Consider the following 12,835-nt stretch of genomic DNA (forward strand, 5'->3'; position numbering starts at 1 on the left):
TATATATATTCTCTCCTAGAGTCGCAGATCTTTGGAAGGTCATGTTTAATGTAAACAAGAAGCAAAGATAAAAGACCTTCTCTAGATGAAAATACTATCCAGGTCTCTGTTCCAGCTCCCAGGACTAGTTGTTTATTTTATGCTGATCAGTGACTATTTATATCACTTGGAGTAGGGAACTCCCAGTTTGTTTATGCCCTCCTGAATGCCATAAACACCAGACCACAACATCGTATACCCTCTGGTTGCAGTTCTTCCAAGCCCTTTTGCTGCACAGCAAAGGGACTTCAAAGCATATCATAAATACTGTGTAGGGTTGAGACTAGGGTGCTTTGCTGAGTTACAGTTTCTCCATACCCAAATGCTCCATATATGCTTATATTTTTTTGAATGTAGTCTATTGATCACTGAAAATGCCTACATACAGTTCACCAGATTTCTTAAATTTGCATGTAAGCCTTTCAGACACAAATTTCAGTCCCAGGGAAAGTAACAGCAGATAATCCAGGCACAAGAAAGTCATTGGATGTAGTCTTTAACACTGTCACCCACAAAATCCTCACAGACAAACTGTTGATGTACGGGATGAGCAGACACTGAGGTAGGGGAAGTCTAACCAGAGGTCTACATTTAACTTCACTTTCTGCTACCCTGAATTTTACGTGGTCATTCACTTGTACAACATAAGTATAAACCACTACAATTCTAATTTGTCACCCTCATACATTGTGGTTACATATAACTACAACCAGGATAAGACAACAGAAAATTATACTCATGTTTGAAGGAAGTTTTCAGTAATTCAAGAATAAATGAAAATCAATGTTCAAAGCTATAACAGCACAAAAGCCTTTTTTTTCTCTCTTTTTTTTTTTTTTTTTTGCATTTACTCAACTTTGTAGGCTATTTTACCAATTTTAGTTGTCTTTTTCCCTCTGACTGACAGTTGGGTTAAGAATTTAATTGGAAGATACTGTGCAGATGCTAGATCAGAAAAGATTGTTCCACGCTGGGAACACGACTACCACCTGCAGCCCATTGGAAAACTTGGATTATTTTACGAGTATCTTGAAATGGGTAAGTATTCAGTTCCAATTTCTTATCTATCCTGGACACAAATATGCTCTGAAGAAAATTTTCATACAAGCAACACTTAATACATTTAAAGACAGAGGAGGTATCAAGTTTTTAGAGAGCAAAGACAAGTTTTGATTTGCTATTATAACTTTGCAAGTTTTTATTAAGCAGCTATGGCTTAATTCGACTTATAGCTAAGAAACAGAGCAAGTGATTGCATAAGGAGGTGCACTGCTGCTTCTTTGCCCCATTATCCAAGAAACATGTCCAGAAGCCAGAACACTGCCACCTTCTAACATAGTAGCAGCAGATTCCTGTATCGGCCTGCTGGGTCTGCAGTCACTTACATGTTGCTGGTTTCTTGGTTGCTGGCAGTACTCTGGTTTGTTTGCCACCATCCGTCCTGCAACAGAATTGCAGCACGTTTGTCACAGCACCCAGACACCCATAACATCATTTGTTAGCACAGGCTGTGCAACATTGCACTGAGACACCTGGTCATTAGATTTCCAAGTCTACATGGTGAAGACACGGGAAAGTAATGGCTGTTTAAATTCCCCTAACAGTTCCTCCTGATGTTTTGTGAGATTTAACATTGTCCTGTCCCCTCTACCTGTCAGTTTTTCCAGTACTGTTGTGTTCATATATCCTCATGCGCACATTGGCTGAACATAAGATTTGTTAGGAACTCGACTACTCTTTCTCACAGTATGAGTAAATGAACTGTATATACTCGTATATGTTTATCTCCTGTAAATGAAAGCATCTGTGTTTGTGACCTCTCCCTTTGGCAGTCATACAGTTTGGCTTTGTCACCCTGTTTGTGGCATCATTCCCCTTGGCTCCCCTTCTGGCTCTTTTTAACAACATGTTGGAAATCCGGCTGGATGCATGGAAGCTGACGACCCAGTTCAGACGCATGGTGCCACAGAAGGCACAAGACATCGGCGCGTGGCAGCCCATCATGCAAGGCATAGCCATCCTGGCCGTGGTGACCAACGTAAGTACTGGGCCAGCAGTTACCAAAGGTAAAACACCTTCACTGCAAGTGTTACATCCAGATGTGGGAATGCTATGTGTATCCATGTGTGTCACGCCAAAGTGACCACAGGTGAAGTAAATTCAGACATTTCAAAGTTCCTATATTGCTAATTCACCAAGACCTTGTAGAGGAGGCTGCATTGTAAGCAGCCTGATTATTGTGATCCAATAATCCATTGGATTTTACCATGTTGAGTTGTTTAATTATTTATTATTAAACAGTAGCTAATATGTATTACATTTCTAAATTTCCACTGTTGCCCTAAATTTCCACTGTTACCCTCAAAAGAGCAGTGACCACTCTTTTCCTCTGCCAGTAATTGTCTGTAGTTAGCAGACTTTTTCAGAAGACCAACATTTTCTAATCTTGCCACTGAGATTAGGGATTCATTCTGACACACCCAGAGATGGCCACTTCCCCCAGGACCTTCTCCTTGCACCTTATTGCACTCACTAGGAGTTTCTGGAGGAAACAGTAAAGTCTGAAGATGGAGTTCACCTCCGCCTAAGCTGCCACAGGAGTCTCTGCCTGTTTTGAGGATGGTGGAATTTGGGTAAAAGGAAGGAGATGGAAATGAACACGCTACCATAGATAGTTAGGGGATTCATTTCACAGAAAAGAGCAGGTATTCAGTTATTTGAAGGCTTCTCAAAATGGCTATAATGCATTTCTAGAATTTTATCTCACACTACAGAAATTTAGCAGGTATGATAAATATAGATAGGATATAGAGTGGAGTCTCAGGACAACATAGAAGCAGAGAAATGAACATGGAGAAGTATTGGAAGTAAAAAAGAAAGGAAGAGAAAAAGGAGGATTTCCATGAGGATGGAAAATTTACAAGAGAATCTGGGAGACAGAGAACAAACCAGAGTATATGCTCCAGCGGTTTCACACAGATCTACTGAGGCAAATCAAACATAAATCCAGATGTTGTGTAGGCATGTGAAACATCCAAGGCATATCAGTAAATGTGATGTTAAAATTTAAAATAAAAATGGTGCATCTTTGGTAACACATGTTCAGATTGATAGAAATGTCAGGTTATACCGGAGATACTTTGGAGCTCTTTTGTTTTAGTGCTTGTGTAAAAAAAATTGTAAATGACAGCTTTCCTGGCAAATCAGGGAGATTGTGTAAATTCCCAGATGAAGCATAGCTGTAGCAATATAGAGGCAAAATTACGGGTGCATTAATGTCCTCTTTTGAACTATGCTGCTCCAAAACTTGTAAAATAAAAGATGAAAGATGTCTCTGGTGCCCTAGAAGAAAAACAAGTATGTTATGCTATTGGATAAGCCAACTGTCTTTCCTCATCAATCCACCTGGGGCTTGTAGTACCACTATGAATTAACAAGTTGGGTATACACCTTAAAATTATTCTAAAATATTGTAATGTGTACCTTAGTCACAGTCCCTATGATATTCAGGGTAGAGTTAAAGTTGCCTTGGTGGCCTTATGGTGACTCATGTGTGTAGGCATCTGTTAGGAATGTACACATGCCCCTGCTGTACCTTCTGCAGAAAAGTGGCCCAACAATACTTCTATCACAGTCTGTCACTACCCATTCACAGCCTGTCTGAGGCTAATTGGAGCTTTACAACATTTTCACTCCAAATTCCTCCTGATGTGCTACACCACTCAAGAGACATAACTGAAAACTCAAAGCTCTCAATGTACAGAAGTGCATTCACAGCTCAGTTTTGCCCTCTGTGCTCCTTGCCTGGCACTCAGTCCCACTGCCGATGAGACTGCTAACAGTATACATGCCTCTTTTCGTAACCCTGTTTGGAGATCTCATGGTCAGATGAAGTTAATCTTAGTAGGAGCGTAGTGCCCCCGCCACTGACATCAGGCAGGTTGGTAGCGTGCAAGGGCACAGCACCAGAGGAGCCATGCTCAGAAGTCCCTGTTACAGGTGCTGTAAGGAGCTCAAACAGATCAGTATTTCTTCTGAGCAAAGTGTGGGCTATAAAGCCAAATACTAGAAGCAGTTTTCTGCCTTTAAGTATGTTTTTTTCTTGTTTGACATCTGGGATGTAGTGCAGGCCATCAGTCTTGCCTGTGCCATCTCTTTGCCATCCCCATTTTCTCTTAGTACTGTTTCTTTTCTACGTGACTGTTACAGATTATTAGACTTAGGTATTGTATCATCCTCTCCGTCATGCATTGCCTTTGTAACACCTGTGAGTAGCTTGCAGGAAACTTTTGCACAAAACTGTCTGTTTTGAGACTTGCCACTCAGGCACTGGACTTGCTATTGCATGATATCAAAGCATCTGTTCTTGATTTGTAGACTGATTTTAATTAGCTATGGTATAAATGGAAAACTGTGCATGATATAGCTTGGGAAGTAGAGAATGTGCTATTTGTTTGTAGTTCTCCAGTACAATACACTACAATGCAGCCCATAATTCAGGAGGAAAAAAGCTTTTCCTTTGAGAGGATGCCGTAGGATTAGCTTTCGTATTTCTGTCCATGTAGCACTCTGCAACACATCTGGAGATCATTCTGAGAGAGGGAGGAGAATGAGACAGGGCTCAGATTTATGGTGATGAGAGACCTGGGGCCTTGAAAAAAAAATCAGTAAGAGCAAACATTAAGTTGTATAAATACTGTGTTCCAGAATCTTGTTGAATGATACATAGAAGCTGCATCAAACCCATTCACTACAAACAGAAAAGGATGGGTTTTGCCATATTGTTCAGTTGCTTTTAGTTCTTTTGTGATATGAATGGATATAAATCTTACAGGATAATGAACAATAAGAAATTGTATTTAACTAAAACTTTCTGTGCTTATACTTCAGTTAAAAACAATGTAATTTAGGTGTGAGGTCTTCTTCCTGAAACTGCAAGACACAGTAATATATATTCCTTGTCAGCCAAAACCACCTACACTGCATGTAAATATAAACAACACATAATTTTCACTTCATTGCACACTGGCATGTATTGCTTAAAAACAGTTTTTAAAAGTGTATGCCACCTACATTTGATTCAAGCTAGAACACGGTACAAAAAATCTTTTTTAAGTACTGATCCTTGAGAACTTAAACACTTTTAGGATGCCTCTCTTTTCTTCCTCATCAGCCAAATTAACTTTCTCTCAACTGAACTAAATTGCAACAATATTCTGGAGATGAAAAGGGAGATTTTGGACCACAGTCTCATGCTTAAGTCTTGTTTCTGCAACTTTTGCCTTAACTGCAGTTTTGCTTGGCAGGTGCCTCACAGTGAGCCAGCCGGAAAGGTAAGGCACTAGGACAGCCCTAAGCATTTGGTTGTGGGGCTGCAGGAGGTGAGGCAGGTCCAACTCCTTGCCCTACCTCTTCTTTTCCCCTTGTTGCTGTCTCCTGGTGCTGCCACAAATGCATGGTGAAGCAGATCAAGGGGTGGATCCATCTGGGTTCCCCAGCCAGCCTGTGCCACACTTCACAGCTGCCCAAACACAGGGCATGAGCAACCTGCTAGGGGCAGAGGCAGGAGGGGTGGCAGCGGCTCTAGCTAGCACTGCCACCAGAGCGCTGTCTAAGGAACTGTGTTTGCAGGTATTTTCACACTTTATCCTCTCCCCACCCCACACTGATTCTTGCTGTTCACATTGTGAGGTATTTTTGCCCCTGCCATAGGATTGAAGACTGATCCCCCAGCCACGGCATGCAAACATCACTAGCTCTAGGCACTGGGCACAACAGGCGCCTCTCATGCTGGCGTGGCTGGGCAGCCTCATGCTCAGCTGCCGGCCTTGCCAGTGGAAAGTCTTCCTCACAGGGAAGCCTTTTCAACCTGCTATAGCGGAGGAGGATGTTGGATTAAAGATAGTTAACCTGCCCTCCAGAATAGGATGTTTTGGGAACTTCGTGAGTTTAGAAAAGACTTCCCACAACAAACCCACAGATCCCATTTCCTACCCGGTTTGTGCCTAGCAGACTGAGTAGGACAGGGACTCTCTTGGGAGCAAGATAAAAACAAATGGTCACGTCATATGTAAAACAGCACTGTGCAGCTGCTACTAAAAAAATGATCTTGGCACCAAGAGCAGTTTCCACATGTACTGACATGACACTGAAGCTTATGAGGCAACTGCCAAGACAAATTTGGACTGGCTGTCACCTCGAAAAGAGCGGGATGTTTCTAGGGTCAGAGATGGATCAGCTATATATGCAATTTAGTTCATTCTTTTACTCGGTCCTCGGGCTTTCTGGGGAAATTTAATTTTATAGTGCTGAAGGACTCTGCTGTGGTTTACATAAGTTTCACCAGGCACAATTTCTTGAAGCATATCACAAGCAGCTCTGGCAGCAAGCATGTTTGCTGGAGGTTACCTTAGAGCAGTGTAAGGTGTTTGGTTGCTGAACTCCCTCGCATGCTGATGAGGATAAACATGTATCATAGTACAACTTTTCTGAGGCATCCAGCAGAGCCAGCGTAATTTAAAAACTATACAGAGTGCACACTGCAGAAGGAGATTGTTTTATGCCTGTGAGTGTCTACATGCTCCCTAACAGAGGGAACCACTGACTGGAAATGCACATTTTTATTTTTATTTTTATTTTATTTTTATTTTTATTTTATATTGTAATGTAAATTTTTAGATACTCAGTATATGGCAAATTATATTATTTAGGCTTCACCATATATTATGGCTTATTAGTTACATGCCACTCTGCTTTTTTGTCTTCTCTTTCTGAAATGCAGGCCATGATAATTGCTTTTACATCTGACATGATTCCTCGCCTGGTTTATTACTGGTCCTTCTCAGTCCCTCCTTATGGGAGTCACAGCAGTCACACTATGAAAGGATATATAAACAACACACTCTCTGTCTTCAATATATCAGACTTCAGGAATGCAAGCAAGCCATCTTCCCCTTGGTTTGGGAACCAAACAACATGCAGGCAAGTGTCAAATAACCTTTTTTTCTTTTCAAATGACAATGATTTTTATTTTTTTTTAATATCTTACTAATGTAACTCAATTTAAAATATCCAGGAAGAAATGTTAAAACATCATTAAAGTCAGCATACTTTGAATGGCAGAACTGAGTGAAATTATTCACCTATATGTCTGTCCTACTCAGAAACTCAAAAAGTACTTCCTTCATTTTCATTTTCCTCATAACTGATAAGAGTCTCAAAAAAGGAGAAAAAAAAAAAAAAAAAGGTTTTAAAATAAATTTAAGAAATTATCAACACAGTGGCAAAAAAAAAGGACGTTTAAGTCAAATACAGCTTATTCTGCAGACACGAAGTTTACCCATTGCTGTAGCTCCATTCAGCAGACTGTTCCGGGATGCACTATGCAGGGACATGTCTTGCTCCATCCTCTGGCCACAGCGCCTTACTGCAGAGATTCCCGAGACTAGTCCCTGACTTTCCTGCATTGCCTTCAGATACCGCGATTTCCGCTACCCTCCTGGTCACCAGCATCAATATGAGCATAACATATACTACTGGCACGTCATCGCAGCCAAGCTGGCTTTCATCATTGTCATGGAGGTAAGCGTGTGGGGTTTCAAGCAGCAGTTATTGTGAGCATCCTCTTCCCTCCATGCAGAAAATCCTTCAAAGCCATTCTGTCAAGACACCGGAGGTTTTGGTGTGCAACATGTGCTGGCATGGGCAAGAGCTTGGGAGATGTAATTAGGTGTAGCACCATTAGAAAAAGAAGTCTCTGAAGTCATGACATCTGCTGAGGATTGTCCCATGTGTTTGCAGTTTCTTTTCTCAAGAATTTTTAAAGTGATTTCTAGTATCAGAAATAGAAGGGACAGTTGCTCCAAAAATACTTATAAACGATCTTAGATGAGGTTTGTACAAAGCCTCATATATACATGTCCATACTACATGTGCACTAACACACACTAACCTGAGTAAAGACATTCACATAAGAGGTGAGTCTTTAGATCAGCCGTTTTGGTAAAAAAGCAATCACTCCCTCCTGTGCAGCAACTCTCTGGGCTTAGAAAATATAGAAGTCCGTCCAAGATCAAGGGAGAGGAATACTAGGTATTCTTGCATTATAAAATGTACTTAAGGCCTGATCCAGGGACTACTGAAGTCACCAGAAACATTCAACTTGCTAGAGCAGAGATCCCGTAGCAGAGGAATGTCGATAGCCCCAGAGGCATTTGGACAAACCTGAAACAATTTCAGAAGAATCTGTAACCAATATTTCCACAGTCAGGGGAGGCAAGGGGAGGGATTGGGCACTGGGGTTCCCTGAAAGCAAGCAGAGGAGTCATTAGTAACATCAGAATTAGAAAATCAGAAATTCTTCTTTATCAGTCAATCTATTAATCTCTGTTTTTAAGATACTGTTCCACTGTGATAGATACTGGTGCAAAGCCTGTTTAAATCCATAAGAGAGAGTGGGACATTTCAATAATAATAATAATAATAATAATAATAATAATAATAATAATAGCCTGTTCAACCCAACTGACTTTTTTTTTTCATTTTCACCTTCCCTAGCATGTCATATACTTTGTGAAGTTTATTATTTCATACATAATCCCGGATGTATCACAGAAGACCAAGAGCAAGGTCAAGCGAGAAAAATACCTCACGCAGAAACTCTTGCATGAGAACGATCTTAAAGTTGTGAAAAAAACCATGGGGAAAATTGCTGACAAAATTATCAAAGGAGTAGACAGCACTTTCCGACCTAAGTCTGAATAAGTATTTTTTTATATGGAGTAACAGTATTTAGCCAGCTAACACCTGTCCAGATGTTACCAATAGTTAACCAAACACTTTGGATTAATTCCCTTTACTAAACGTTGTTTCTTGCAACTGTCACATGCTCCTTATCTGTTTCCCTTTGGCAAAAGCAACCACTGAGACTTGGTTTACAGTTACCAATTTTTTAAAACAGCTTTATTAAGATATATTTTTTAACACATGAAGGTAAAAAATATTTATAATCTTAAAACAATGCAGATTAATTCTCAAATACATAGAATGCTTTCCACTTTATTTAGGCGTAGGCTATTAAATCTGTTGTTCAACTTGAATAAAACCTTATGAACAAGAATAATTTGTTGTAAGAACACCACCACTTCCTCTGAAGGAGTTTTGATGACTTGACAATGCAGACCCCAGCTATAAAATGAAATGGAAAAGCCAAAACATGAAGGCAAGAGAAGGAAAAGACAACACAAAATCATGTTGTTAAACTATTGCAATTGACGTACTAAGCACTGTTGTGTGTTACACTGAATTAGGTGTACATACTGAGACTTAAATGGATAACAAGATATTTCAATTAATCATGGGCTTGGATCACAAGGAGCAGCAGGACTGTAAGCCCATCTTGTTCATCAATCTCTGTGTAAACAGGAGAACTGCCTTTGCAATCAATGCATACAAACTGACTTTACAGCACTCGGAGTGAGAGGAAAACTCAGACATTTTATCTTTCCCTGGTCAATGTACTTTCATTAGCTCACTTGGCCATTCTGTTCTGAATGAACACAGCCTTGAAGGTCTCCCACCTGTAACAGTAATGAGTGTTAAAATTCTTTTCACATACTAAATCAATATTTGCTGAGGGCTGTATTTTGCATTTCTCCCACACCAGAGGCACCATTCTTTTCCCTGATAGATTTTGACATAGGAAGAATGCACAGCTGGACCTGTTGTGGTACAACACTGCATGATAAATTGAATTTGGACTAGACCATGAATCTATTGAAACTGAAGATCGGAATAAACAATTTAATATGCCTTAACCGTGTTATGAAACTTTAAACAACTAGGAAGATGTTACAAGTGTGGACGAATTTGTTGGAGCTATCAGTCATCTTGAAATTAGGCTGCAGATCTGCTTGACAATTTTGGCTCCAGTTGTAACCTGGGAGTTAGGAAACTACAGGGTAAGCATGTATGTAGGGCTCCACTTTGTGTCTGCAGCAACGATGTTCCATTTTATTAAATTGCTTTCTCTTTTAATGGTTCTAGTGGACCAATTCCTATGAAATCTGAAAACCAAAATCTTGTTAAAAAGGCAAAAGTATGCCTGCACTCCCTAAACCGCATGATTACTGTTGGGTTTGTAATTTTATACTCTTAAATGTAATTCATATGTGCAATTCTTAGGAAGATTATTTGTATGGCTTTTTCAATATAAAGAAGTTTGTTTGCAGAAACTAAGTAGCATTAATAAGATATATTTTATCCTCGTAATAATCGGAAGGAATCATTTGAATTTTGTAGAAAAACTTCAAAATACTACTCTGTGTACCTCAAGCCTATCCTTTGGAATGGCAACATTTAAACCAGAAGAGGCAGTACATAGCGGAGTTCTTTCAGCAGTTGTGATACACAAGCTTTCACTTAGTATGACTATGCAGAATGATTGCATAGGAGAGAGGAACATGAGAGGAAAGCTTGGTTCAAAAATTGCAATAAGGTTGGAAGATGGAAGACAAAAGCTTGGAGGTTCCAGAGAACACATTTCTGGCATTGAAGAACTGGAGCTTGCTTATTATAATGCCCAGAAAACTTGTTGTAAACATCACCTGAAGACACCTGAAGATGAAAAAGACAAAAAACTCAGGACACAACAGTAAGATAGACCATTACTCTAAGTGACTGTGTACCAGAGCAGTGATAGAACTAGTGCTTCTTTCAACAGGAAATTCTACTCTTGCCATCTCTTTTTGTTTCCAGTCAGAATCATAAAACATCTTTAAACTTACAAGGAATCAAACAGAAATTTGGCAAATGGATAGGCATGTACTCAGAGGCTTCTAAACAAGACAGAATATTTTATCAAAATGTATCACCCCAATACTGATTTGAGCTTTTCACAGAGCCCACCTGCCCCAGCCCCTGCCCAAGCAGGGACACCCAGAGCAGGCTGCCCAGGGCCACGTCCAGGTGGCTTTTGGAGATCCCCCAGCAGGAGACCCCACAGCCTCTCTGTGCAGCCTGTGCCAGGGCTCAAGCACCGGTACAGTAAAACAGTTTTTTCTTATGTTCAAATTGCATTTCTTGTGTTTCAGCATGTGCCTCTTGCCTCTTGTCCTGTCACTGGGCAGTATAATGAAATACTCAGGGTTTTCCTGTGCTATATGAGTTTGTTTAGAAAGGCCAGTCAGCTCTATGCAAGCTTGGAGCTTCTGATTTTGGCTTTGGGCTGGCATCTCCCTGTCAACAGTAGTGTTCAGCTGAGAGATGCCATTTTCATCTCCCCATCGGGGATCACAGTTTCAAAGTGCCTTAAACACCCTCTCAGGTGCAGTGTTGGAGGACAAGGGCAAACAAGGAGGTATCCCGTGATAAAGGAAAAAAAATAAAAATAAAATGTCATGAAATGGGCCATTTCAGATAATTGTTTGATCTTAAGGAAACTTTGATTGCCTGCTTTGACAGCTGAAGAGACAGGGAGACAAAAGAATTAAGTGTCTTGCCTGGGGTCACACTGAACAGTGGCAGAGTTTAAGACTGGTTTTCTGGTCCTTTTCTTGTCCTTGAGGCCTCTCTCAATTGTCACTTTTCATCACGCATTTCCTGAAGGGGGAGTTGGTCCTCAACATCACTGAGAGTTTATATTCCAGCCTTTAAAATAATTATTAAAAAATAAATAAATAAATAGCATGCTACCCCAGCAAAGTATGTGCTCCTCTTGTAATAAATTCCTAACCACCTAGAATTACAGAATGAGAGAATATCCTGAGTTGGAAGGGACCCTCAAGGATCATCAAATCCAACCCCTGGCCACAACCAAAATTCAGACCATATTTCTGACAGCATTGTCCAAACACTTCTTTAACTCCAGCAGGCTCAGTGTCATGACATGGATATCCTTGGGTGGGTTTCTACATTACCATTTTGTTCAGCTCAGGAGTTTGAAACTCGTCTTCCACTTGTCCCCACTTTCTGGGTGGTGATTCACATCTGGTCTTGGAGCTCATGAACCAGATTCCTTTTGTCTTAAACCAAACCAGAAGACAGGTCTTAGATATGCCCATCATGGTCTCTGGTAGGCATTTTGGGTCTGAAGAGAACTGTGAGTACTTGGTGGGCATCAGCTTCAGCTGATTTCAGTGTCAGCTTTTTGCTCTGTGTTTTGCTTCCCAAGTGCCATGCTACTTGCTAACGTAGCCATAACATTCACTTTCAGAAAGCATTATATCAGGAATTTAGTTTGTTTTGCCATGTGCAGTGTTAATCTCAGCACAGTGCCCAAACCTCTAAAGCTGTGCAATGTACATAGCCTCTACCTCCATCTGCTGAAACGTGCACTGCCAGTACACAGCGAGACATAGGAATTAAATGCTTCGGGGGGTGGGGTCAGCTGCCAACTTAATTGTATTTGTAACTTTTTTCAAGACTGGGTCACTTTAATAATGTTTGAAGATCTGTTTGAAGGGAAAATTAACATTACTTTTAACATATTAATCAATTTTACTCTTTTTACACTTTGTAAGTAGGCCAGACTCTTACCTTGTACAGATGAATCCGTGTCAGTGACCATTTCATTGCCTTAAAGTAAGATGTGAGCACCACAAATTGCAGACCACCGCCACTGTTTTAGATTCTTTGTATGTTGAAAAAATTCAGAATGTAAGAATGTATTTTTTGTATTTTTTCTAAGAATGTTTGCTATTAGTTTCTGAACATTAAGATCTCTTTATATTTATTGTTATTAAATAAAGTCTATTTTAAAAGGATAATACATTTGTTGTTGATTAGCTTTGTTTGTTTT

General features: G+C 40.1%; 1 protein-coding gene and 1 long non-coding RNA gene across 9 annotated transcripts in view; one reads left to right on the forward strand and one right to left on the reverse strand.

Annotated features, from left to right (window-relative positions):
* ANO6 (anoctamin 6) overlaps nt 1-12,835 on the forward strand; it is a 75,242-nt gene that overhangs the window by 59,558 nt on the left and 2,849 nt on the right. For 3 of the 5 annotated variants that reach the window (XM_072034128.1, XM_027456779.3, XM_038165048.2), the window contains 5 exons: nt 947-1,077; nt 1,872-2,077; nt 6,821-7,020; nt 7,515-7,620; nt 8,596-12,805. In XM_072034128.1, the coding sequence (XP_071890229.1) occupies nt 947-1,077; nt 1,872-2,077; nt 6,821-7,020; nt 7,515-7,620; nt 8,596-8,802 (850 nt within the window). In that variant the 3' untranslated portion in view covers nt 8,803-12,805. Of the gene's footprint in view, nt 1-946; nt 1,078-1,871; nt 2,078-6,820; nt 7,021-7,514; nt 7,621-8,595; nt 12,806-12,835 lie in introns of those variants that run through there. The other 2 variants (XM_072034131.1, XM_072034130.1) reach the window with 1 other exon arrangement.
* Nucleotides 10,515-12,835, reverse strand: part of LOC113843579 (uncharacterized) — an 82,710-nt gene continuing 80,389 nt past the window's right edge. For 3 of the 4 annotated variants that reach the window (XR_011807233.1, XR_011807229.1, XR_011807225.1), the window contains one exon: nt 11,706-12,667. This is a non-coding gene — a long non-coding RNA (uncharacterized lncRNA). Of the gene's footprint in view, nt 10,654-11,537; nt 12,668-12,835 lie in introns of those variants that run through there. The other variant, XR_005260001.2, reaches the window with a different exon arrangement.

This window comes from Anas platyrhynchos, chromosome 1, assembly GCF_047663525.1.
Source record: "Anas platyrhynchos isolate ZD024472 breed Pekin duck chromosome 1, IASCAAS_PekinDuck_T2T, whole genome shotgun sequence".
NCBI lineage: Eukaryota > Metazoa > Chordata > Aves > Anseriformes > Anatidae > Anas > Anas platyrhynchos.